Here is an 11,324-nt window from a genome sequence, read left to right as displayed (position 1 = left end):
TGACTTTATTGTGTTCCTTACATCTGTTATATACCCTCGATCAGCTGATCTCCTCAGTCAGCTGACATCGAAATAACAGCTGACTCATACCGTAACTTATATATATATATATATATGGGACAGTGGGGCATATTGCACGACAGTGTCTCTATATGTATCGGCGGATGGGGCAAACACCCTGGATGGCCCTTGTGTGGTAGAGGGGGAGGCGGAAATAGGTTTGAACCATTGGAGATTTAATAAGGGCATCTTGAAAGTACATATCTTAAAGACAATGCCGAGGGAAGGTATGACCTGCTAGGGAAGATGGCTGCTTGGATTAAGAACAGCAAGAGAAAATAGGGGAGGATTAAGATAGGGGGCAAAACCTACAAGTATCATCAACAACAGAGGAACGAGGTTGCGCGGATTGGTGCAATCAACCAAACTGAGGACTGGAGACAGCGACTCAAGAGGGAATACTAGGATATTTTTTTTTAAAGAAAGGGATATCCTCGGGGTGACCGGGAACACTGTCCTTAGATCCCACTGAAGCAGGACAGGGTGACTTACGCAAAGGAGAGGAGATACCCACAGGCACTACGACACCACATCCGGGAGGAACTCGAAAGTTTAAAACGACTGGGAATCATTATTGACTACGTCTCCATACAATAGTCCTTTGTGGGCGGTGAAAAAGAAGAGCGCGTCTGGCGAAAATACAGAGAACTACAGAGTCCCAGACAGATAGGACTAGTGGAAGCTGAATGAAAATACAATAGATGAGAAATATCCGATCCCCAGATACGAAGACATTTTGGACAGGCTAAGCGGGGCGACGGTTTTATTCAGCACACTGGACTTGAAGTTTGGGTATCATACATAAGAACAAATAAAATTTTTGGGTCACACGATTTCTACGGAGGGAGTTAAAGCAGACGCGGATAAAGTTGCAGCAATTCAGAAAATGGAAATGCCTAGTGACATAAAAGGAGTTCGGAGGTTGTTAGAGACTGTAAATTATTACAGCAGGTTTGTTGCCGAAATGGCGGAGTATCTTGTTCCACTCAACAACCTTCTCAAGAATGTCAGGAAGAGCCGGTACTCAACTTTTCCAGATTTTAATCGGCAATTCACGATAACCACAGATACGAGTTAGTATGTACTAGGAGCGGTGCTGTCTCAGGAGAGCGATGGGGGGAAGCGCCAAGTAGCGTACGCCAGCAGCCGCCTTACGGTGACTGAAAGTACAGTGCACAATACAGCTCAATGGGAGTACTACTGGGGATAGTGTGGGCCGTCGATCACTTTAGACCATATGTGTTCGGCAGAAGGTTCAAGGTACATACTGACCACAGACCACTCCAGTGGGCGGAAAAACTGAAGAAATAGGCAGCCAGGATAACTTACTGGAAGGAGCTTCTAGCGTAATATAACATGCAACATGGGAGTTATAAATAAACCGTGCCGATTTATTGTCTCGAGCCATAACCACGAACGCCGTGGAACAAGAAAATGGGGAACCGTCCGGTGTCATGAGACAGTCTCTGCGGGAATGGACGCGTAGAGAGAAAGATCAGGATGAAGCAGAAGAAGATGGTAGGGAATAACGAGAGTTTGGCTGAGGAAAGACCAGGGGACATAGATGAAATGGAGGACATAATTAATGACAAGAAGAGATAAATTATTTGGAAGCCGAAAACCACAGGAATGACCAGAGTTAAACATAGTGAGTACGGGAGAAGTAAAATAACGACGATCTGGTCGCAACAAGGCGTGAAGAATGGCCGGATTTGTATAATTTTGAGTAATGCTTCGAAGCCTGGAGAAAAACACCTGTATGTTGGCAACGAAACCGTTTGGAAGAAGATCAAGCGGTTATGGCGTGATGAACAGATTGGAATGGACAGGACATTCGACCGTTGCAAACTGATGGTGGAAACCCTTCTGGAAGAAGAACAACAACGAGAAGTCACCCTAGAGTATCATCAGGGCATGACAAATCACCGGGGAATCCATGAGACTTTGCAAGCGTAAACCAGTAGATACTTTGGGGAATGAGGAAGACTATATCAGAGTTTGTAGGAAGCTGCGAGGTTTTTCTATGCACTAAGTACGACACACATCCGCCAAAAGTAAGACAGAAGAAGACACCTACCACAGATGCACCAGTCAAAAACAGTAAGGCGGCAATGGCGCAACAGGCGCAGGATACGTCTTCGGAAGCAGTATTAGCAGCTCTCCGCTTTTGGTTACAGTTCTACGGAGTTCCAGAACGCACCTCGGATGGTGGAAGAGAATTTGACAACTCTTAATAAGAAAGGAAATGAAGGACTTGGATGAGGTATAGCACCTCAACACACCAGGACTCCCCAAAAGTAGAGGAGGCGTAAAGCGGCGTCACGGAACGCTGAGCGATCACCTTCCATTGTAACAGATAGATCAAGGACTGTAACCGGACTTGGCAATGCCAAAGGCAATTGCAGCATACAATCATTCAGTGCACACCGTTACGGGATTTTCGCCGTTCGAGATCCATTTCGAGCGATGTGAAATCCGGCGGGACTATAAGGGCATGGCGGCAGACGGTGACGAGATATGCAACAATCATGTCACCAGGAAAAATCCATGTGAAAAAGTCCGGGAGTAGGAAGATTGGAGAGGGAAAAGCCAGGAGAGTAGCTCGGGAGAATTTAAACCTGAGATAGGAAGGGATCGATAAAAAATGGGACAAGTGTATATTGAAAGTTGGGATCAAACAGGAGTGAGGAGCCCTTCACTGGCCAAGGCGTCTCTTCGTCAGCCTGAATGTGATTAAGGATGGTCCGCTTAGTCCTGAAAATAAATGACGCCTTCAACGAAATGGCATCATTCTTATCTAATAAGTCCCCCGATACTTTGGCCTCCATTCTTCCTATAATGTGATCGCCACTTTTGAGGAAGTGATTGAGTTCGCCAATCTCACCTGAGAATCGTTCTAAGTCTGTGACGGTCTTCCTGAGATCTGAGAGACGTGACTGTCCTCACCCAAGCCAGTACATTGACATGCGCCTGAGCTAACGTAGTATCTGGTAGTGGAGACATTACCGGAACCGCGGGGGCTACCGGGAGTGCAGGTGCTGCTCCCGCTCGATGCGCTCTCTGGTTTTATCCCATAACCTGCGCATGACCATCCCATGGCTAATAATTTCCCCCTCTACCTCTGCCGTGTCCATGAAATTTCTGCGTCTCCCTTAGAAATCAAATAGAACCTCGAACGGCGAGAACCCCGTGGTGGAGTGAATCGAATGGTTATCCGCGACCACTGCTCGGACCATCGCCTCGTCTGGTTCCAGCCCCTTATCCGCATGATAGACCCTCAAATGGTCGCTCAAAGTGTTGTGTAATCTTTCCACACCCCCCCCTACTCTTAGGATGACCGGGAGTGTTAATGTGCCATTCCACTCCTAAGGTGCTAATTTCATCCCGTATCGCGGCATTGTCCAATTCCCTCATGGGATTGGATGTCACACAGTGGTCTCTGGAACGTAGGCGTCTCCTCTTGCACTGCTTGGGGGAGGTGGCGGTCATATTTCGTACTAAGGCATACGTTGCACCCGCCTATGATCTGTTGCACAGTCCTCTTCATCCCCCACCAGAAGTAGCGTCGTTTAAGGTCTGAACTGTTTCACTCAAACCGCGGTGGTTAGTTTTCCCTGGTGATAAGCGAGGGTGACCTCTCTCTCCTGTCTTTCTTTGTCTCGTATGGTTTCCACCATCATCGTACATCTAATAAACGTTCTATCGACCCCTATTAGTTCCTGCCTCCATTTTGTCCCGAATGACAGCATTCCCCACATATAAGTAAAACGTTTTCCCTGGCTTCGAAGCGTCACTCAGTGCGCGGCATATCTGGTCTTCTCGTACCCCTGGTTCTGACCATCTATTAACAATAGAGCTCCGTCCGTATTTCGCGTATTCCACCTTCATCAGGCCAGAGGTTCTTGTTTTCCATACAATTTGGTGTTTCTTATCGTTAATGATTTTCTCCAGTTCTTCTATTTCGGGTGGAGCTTTCTTCTCCCGATGTCCGATTTTCCTCTTGGTTTGCCTGAATATTGGAAGGCTCTCCCTCTCCTGGCGTCCATTCCCGAAGGAATTGCCTAAGGTCTCCTTTCGTTTCGCCTTGTTCCTCTTCAACCGCGTTAATGATAATTGCACGAGAGAGCCAGTCCGCCACTACGTTCTCCTTCCCTGGTTTATAGACAATGTCCATATTGTATTGACTGAGGAGTTTTTTCCAGCGGGTAACGCGCGCTGAAGACTCTTTCAATTTCCCTACCCACTGAAGAGGCCAGTGATCGGTATAGACTCCAAAAGGCCTTCCAAACACATAGGGTCTGAAGTGGTCCACCGCCCAAACGATTGCTAATAGTTCTCGTTCAAGAACACTCACTGTACCGTGATTCGAGGTCCGTTAAGCTTCTGCTACCGAACGCCACGAGGCGCTCTCCTCCTTCGCTTTCTTGTGACAATACTGCCCCCAATGCATATTCACTAGCGTCAGTCGTTACCATGAACTCCTTGCTAAAGTCCGGGAACGCGAGTACCGGTTCTTGTTGTAGCCTCAAGATGCACTTCCTAATATTGCTTTCCATAGCCGGTGTCACCACTAACTTAGTGCCCTTCTTTTACAAATTATTGAGGGGGACCAAGTGTTCTGCCATTTCTGGTACAAATCTCCTGGAGTAGTTGGCCTTCGACTTGATCTGCCTTTATCATTTCGCTTAGCTTGTCAGCGATACGATTATACTTCGCTAGCAGCTCACAAGCATACATGGGTGCGGAAAAGTAGGACACCTAGTGGCCCAATGCCCCCCACTAGGTGCTTTGAGTGCGGCAATGAAGGCCACGTAGCACGACAGTGCCCTTATATGTACAAAAGGGCAGAGACGGGACCAGGGGAACCGATGGAAATAAATTTCCAGCGGATACGGCGGAAAAGATGAGAGGACTATAGACCTAGTGAGTCCTCTAGTGCAACCTCAGAAGCCTCAGGAACAGAGGGGGAAGGAGCAATAAACCGCCAAGCAGTAGATGGCGCCGAGTAAGTAAGTGAGGGAAGGAGATCAAGGCAAGAGAGTTAAGGTGGGTGCCAGGAGAGAGGCGACCGCACATTAAAGGTTTTCAGCATCAAAGGAGAGATCAGCGGTCTGCCTATCATCAAGTTGAGCGGCGTGAGATGCCTCGTGGACACGGGGAGCTACCACACCATCCTGTGCCGGGAGGCGCTGAGGAAGCTGAGCGGCGGTGAGAGGAAACTCCAGATGGATGTTCAGGTATGTCATTGTCAATTAATCACCCTGGGTGGGCACTGTGGAATAGAAGGGGAGGCGGACATTGATTTACGGGAATGAGGGATCGAAGAAGGGGTATTGAGGGTTCATATCGTGGAGAAAATGCCCCGTGAATATCAAGCTATTATAAGTTGCGATCTATTAGAAAAGGCAAGTGCGGGGATTAGAAATAACAAGGGGCTGTGGACGATTCGTTGGGGAAGAGGAGTCGGTGTCGCGAGCTTCGAATGGGAGAAGCCAAACGGATAGGTGCGATCCAAGGAGGGGGGAGGAATTAGAGACAGGAAATAAAGGACAAATATGCAGATATTTTCTTCAAGGAGGGAGAGTTACTGGGGGCGACTGGAAAAACAATGCACCTAATCCCTCTAAAACAAGATAAAATTACTCACGTAAAAAAAGGAGGTATCCACATGCGCTTAGACAGCATATTTGCCTATGGTAAGCCCCCTATGGGTAGTGCGGAAGAAGGGCACGCCGGAAGACAAGAGAGAAAAATATAGGGTAGTAATTGATTACCGGGGCCTTAATGAGAACACGGTAGACGAGAGATACCCGATACCTCGACTAGAAGATATCTTAGATAGACTGGGTGGGGCAACGATCTTTAGTACTTTAGATCTGAAGGCCGGCTACCACCAAATCAATGCACCCGGAAGATCAGCACAAGACATCTTTTACATTCGAAAGGGGGCATTACGAATTTACGAGGATGCATTTCGGACTGAAGAATGCCCCAATTACGTTCCAACGATTGATGGACGAATTCTTACGGGGAATCGACGAGTCCATGTTCCAGGTATACATGGACGACCTGCTCGTTTTTAGCAAAACGGAGGAAGAACATGTGTCCCACTTGCACAAGGTGTTCGAACAGGTCCGGAAATTTGGGTTTAAGTTATCGTGCGAGAAAACAATATTGGGTAGAAACGAGATAAATTTTTTAGGACACACAATATCGGAACAAGGAGTCAGGCCAGACGCAAATAAGGTAGAAGCGATCAGGAAAATGGCGATTCCAACGGATGTTAAGGGAATCAGGAGATTGTTGGGCGCTCTGAACTACTATAGACGATTCGTACCGGTGTTGGCCAGGTATCTGGTACCCATCAACAACCTTCTGAAAAAGGGAAATAGGGTACAGGTGACGCCCGATATGGTGGAAAACATTAGAAAATGAATGGAGGTGCTTCAGAAGGAACCGGTGTTGGCATTCCCGGACTTTAAACGTACATTTATCATCATTACGGACGCAAGTGAGTACACGTTGGGGGCGGTACTGTCGCAGGATTGTGAGGGTGGAGAGCGACCGGTGCCGTACGCTAGCAAGCGGTTAACAAATGCAGAAACAAGGTACAGGGCACTTGAGCGAGAACTGTTAGGTATTGTGTGGGCGGTAGAACATTTTCGCCCCTATGTTTTCGGGAGGAAATTCCGGGTACATACAGATCACAGACCGCTTCAATGGGTTGGGAAGCTTAAAGAGTCCTCAGCTAGGGTCACCAGATGGAAGGAACTGCTCAACCAGTACAACATCGTAATCCAGTACAAACCAGGAAAAGAAAATGTAGTCGCTGACTGGTTATCCCGCGCGATCACCGTAAATGCAACAGACGAGGAACAACCACAGACGTCAGGAGAGGCGAGACAGTTTTTGCGAGAATGGACGCCAGGGTAAGAAGGAAAGCAAAGCACGACGGGTAACGACCATGAGCCATCATCCGAGAACGAAAGCAGCACTGAGGGAAGACCAACGGAGATGGAAGAGCTAGAGTAGGACGTGCACGATAAATCACACCACATAATTTGGAAGACAAGAACTTCCGGATCCATGAAGATGGAGTTCGTTAAATATGAGAAGACCTTGATCACCACTATTTGGTCGACACCGGGTGTCAGGAATGATGAGATATGCCGGGCGTTGAAAGATGCAACCAAACCGGGGCGAACATACCATCTATACGTCGGGAATGGAGTGGTTTGGGAGAAGATAAATCGCCTCTGGAGATTGGAGAAAATCGGAATGGATCGAAACTTCGTTCGTTGCCTACTAATGGTGGAAACCGTTCAGGACAGAGATCAACAGAGGGAGGTCACCTTGGCATACCACCGGGGGAAGACCAATCACCGAGGCTTGAATGAGACCTACCAAGCCCTGCGACGGAAATATTTCTGGTGGAATATGCGGAAAACGATTCAGGAGATAATTGGCAACTGTGAGGTGTGCCCCAGCACCAAATACGACCGACACCCACCCAAGGCGACACAAGAGGAGATACAGACGGCGACCTCACCGCCGTAGAATTACAAATCGACACTTTCATCTGGAGGGGCTACAAGTGGGTTACGGTGATTGACCTCTTTAGCAAAGTGATTCGAGAAAGATCGGCCGAGGCGGTACTGGGAGCGCTGGGTTTATGGTTCCAGTTCTATGGAGTACCGGAAAGGATATCGTCTGATGCGGGACGGGAGTTCGATAACGCCAACGTCAGAGAAGAAATAAAGGCTTTGGAGGTAAGGTGGCATCTAAACACCCCAGGACACCCTAAGAGCATAGGGGGGGGGGTATAGAGAGGCTCCACGGTACGTTAAGCGATCACTTGCGGGTGTTCCAGCTAGATAAGGGCCTGGAACCAGACGAGGCTATGATAAGGGCTATAGCAGCCTATAACCACTCCGTGCATACGGTAACGGGATTCGCTCCATTCGAAATTTTGTTCGGACTTAGAGGGCGCAAACGCGATTATAGAAACACGGTGATCGACGGAGAGGAGATCGTCGGTAACAGGATGGAACTGAGAAAAACGTGGGACAAGATGAGAGAGAGAATCGAAAAGGAAAAAGCCAATCGCGTGGCGCGACTTAACGAGGGTGTACGTGACATTGTGGGGAAAATTGGTATAGAGACAGTGGTTTACCGTAGAGTGAGCTCTAACAGGGGTAAGGAGCCGCAAAGGTATGAGGGGCCATTCAGGGTGATTATAATTAGAGAGCATAATATAGTAACAATAGAGAGTATTAAAGAACCAAAAAAACGAAGGACGGTCCACATAGAACAACTCAAGTTCCCCATAATGAATAATCAATAGGATCTGGAGTTTTCTCATCTATGTAAAAGTTTTTGTTTTTTTTGCAACATAAAAGTTTTATCGCTAGTGTTTATAAGTTTTATGGTAAGAAGAACGGAGTGACAAGTTTTATTAGTTTTTAATCGTTCAAGTGTTAATTTTAGATGATGAAAAGTGTATTTTTTTAGTTTTCGTTTTTGTGTATAGATTAGATTGTCTTTAGTTTTTTTTTGTGTTTTGTTTTGTGATCTTTTTGGAGTTTATGAGGCATGTTCATAAACTGGTAGGGGGGAGTTATGGTTGGACAAGGCCTATATACAACACTAATCCTAACTCCCCATGTAAATAAACCTCAATAATGTCTATAAGGAGCATCATAGAGATAATAAAGCAGTATCTTTCTAGTAAGCGTGCCGTTAAATTCTGTTCCCTCTTTTCCTTTTTCTTCAAGCTTTTCAGTCCAAGAGCTCGTAAGTTATATATATAAGTTATGTTTACAGGATATGTAATGTAAATCTTAATCCCTAACTCCCTCTGTCAACAACTCTAGAAAGTATAAATATAGGATTACTGAACAGAATAAAGCAGTCTATTATCAGCAACCATGAGTTTATTTTCTCGTACCTTTTCCCTTTTTTTTTTTTCAGTTCAGACCTCGCTATCATGTATCTGGTGCCGAAACCCGGGATAACGGATTACCGAATCAATTTTAATCACAAGAAGAAGCCTGTTTTTTTCAGTTTAATTTTTTTTCATTAAGCTGTAGAAACTTTTTCGTTAGTATTATTATTTCTTCTACATTGGTTTTGTTCGGACTTTTGAATTGTGGCTAATAGCTTAGGAAGAGCACCTGTGCTGAACCTCGACAACTTCAACATGGGAAACCAACCACCTCCAGTCGAAAACCATCTCCAGAGGCAGTCAACCCGCCATCCCCGCCGGAGCTTGCTCCACTACCGGAAGTCTCGTTGGCAGGAGCTCACGCGACAACCCTAGAATGGGTCAAGACCTGAGAAAAGCTGTTTCCTATTTGGAGCGATTCACTGGGGAGACGGGGGATTGAATCATTTTCTAAAAGGAGGGGATAGGTTAATAAGCCCGAATCATAGCGAAAAAAATAAAAACCTACTTGATAATGACGACGCGGAAGCATTGAGGGCGGCTGTCGTCTGTAGGGTGAAACGCAACATCCTCAATCAGACCCAGGCAGACGAGGAGATACCCTGGGTCGTAGTCAAAGCTAAGTTGAAAAAAGCTTTCGGAGGACGATGGGCTCCGGAGGAAGACATTTTTATGATGTTTAGGGAAATGAAGAAGCCTAAGCAGCCGCTCTCACTTTCATTTTAGCCAACATATTGGCGTGAGCAGCCGCGAGAGTGGTCTCTGGTAGTGGGGGTGGCGCTGGAACCGCCGCCGGGACTACCGGGACAGCAGAAACTCCAGGAACCTGTTGCGGCACCGGGATCTGTAGCACTGGCTGCCTCAATGCGGGCTGTTGTGGTGGCTGACTATCACCATTCACTATCTTGGTCAGTAAAAGATAAGAAAGCCGGAGGAAGAAGAAAAAATCACGGATGAGGGAACAGTTCAAAAAAATATGTATACAAATATATTCAATCGGTAAAGTTTTAATGAAAAAGATTTAGATTTAAAAAAATTAAGATTTAGAAGAGGGAAAAAAAAATCTTCATTCAGTGAAAAATATTCAATCATTATCCGGGTTTCGGCACCACTTACGAGCACTTGGACTGATAAGCTTGAAGAAATATTGATTCGTGGGACATTCACCCAAGTATTAACTGAATACGAATAGTTCGGAGTCTACCAATACCACTTTAAATTGAATAGAATGTCCTACACGTCCTGCAATCAAGGAAATAATGGAACACGGTTTTTTTTTTGGTTTTTTTTTAGACTTACACTTCACAGAAGAGTTAAGTGAATTGGAGAAATTGTGTGAAGGGTACATCACACCAGAAAACTTGGTATGCCACATATTCTATTCAAACCAACATTGGCCAATGATGAAGAAATTCGCTACACTTGTCCTGAGATTGCTAGAAGAAGTGAGTAAGATGGAAGGAACAATAATTGACATATGACCCATGTGGAGACGATAATCATGAGGTGATAATCATTTCCATCAACGAAGTATGCCTAACGGCAGACTCATGGAGGGGAAAGGACAGGAGTTGAGTCTGACGGTGCCTCGGCCAGGGATCGTAAGTACGGCAAAGTTGAGTGACTTCGCGAACTCGTTGCCAAGAACACCAATATGGCTTGGAACCCAACTGAGATTTACGAGCATGCCTTGATTTGAGAGTTTGGAGAAGAGGATTTCATCGATATTTATCAACCGATTATAGATTAGTTGTGGTAGTTGTTATACGGGAACATAGATTTGACGAAAAATATACAGACACGGAATTAACGGATTGATTGCGAGTGATTATTGTTTGAACTCAAGCAAATACTGAAGTTTTTATTCATTCCTACATACAAAGTTTGCCTACCTCGAACAGTTCTGAGTAGATGAATGAAAGTACAAGATTTATAACAGATAAATTAAGAGAAGAAAATTGGTATCAGCAATGTTAGAATGAATTGAGATACAATAAAAATTCTCACCATAATTATTGACAAAACCAATTAGCATACACAATCTGATAAATCTCATCTGTGACTGCATGAAAAGAGTGACGAACACATATGACTACTTACGCTTTAATCATGATAAAACTTGTGGTTCATAACCTGACGCCATATCTAATTTGAATGTATTAATACGGTGGCGTTAAACATAAATTTTCAGTTCCAATTTACATTTGTTATTAAAATAAAATAAAAATATTACAATATTACTTCGGCGAGCTAAAGTCACGACAAATTAATAAGCTCCCACTAAAATTCACTTACGTAAATAGCAAAATCTAAAAACCTA

The 11,324-nt window shown here is 45.4% G+C and overlaps 1 protein-coding gene across 1 annotated transcript in view; it reads right to left on the bottom strand.

Annotated features, from left to right (window-relative positions):
* Positions 1–11,114, bottom strand: part of LOC106682600 (uncharacterized) — a 17,837-nt gene extending 6,723 nt beyond the window's left edge. Inside the window, exon 1 of the mRNA XM_014423542.2 lies at positions 11,012–11,114. Within this exon, the coding sequence (XP_014279028.1) occupies positions 11,012–11,072 (61 nt within the window). The 5' untranslated portion in view covers positions 11,073–11,114. The remainder of the gene's footprint in view (positions 1–11,011) is intronic.
* Between the last annotated feature and the right edge of the window lie 210 nt (positions 11,115–11,324).

The sequence above is a fragment of the Halyomorpha halys genome, unplaced genomic scaffold (assembly GCF_000696795.3).
Source record: "Halyomorpha halys isolate HHAL.00 unplaced genomic scaffold, Hhal_1.1 Scaffold430.1, whole genome shotgun sequence".
Classification (NCBI taxonomy): Eukaryota; Metazoa; Arthropoda; class Insecta; order Hemiptera; family Pentatomidae; genus Halyomorpha; species Halyomorpha halys.
This window is presented reverse-complemented; position numbering and strand designations above follow the sequence as displayed.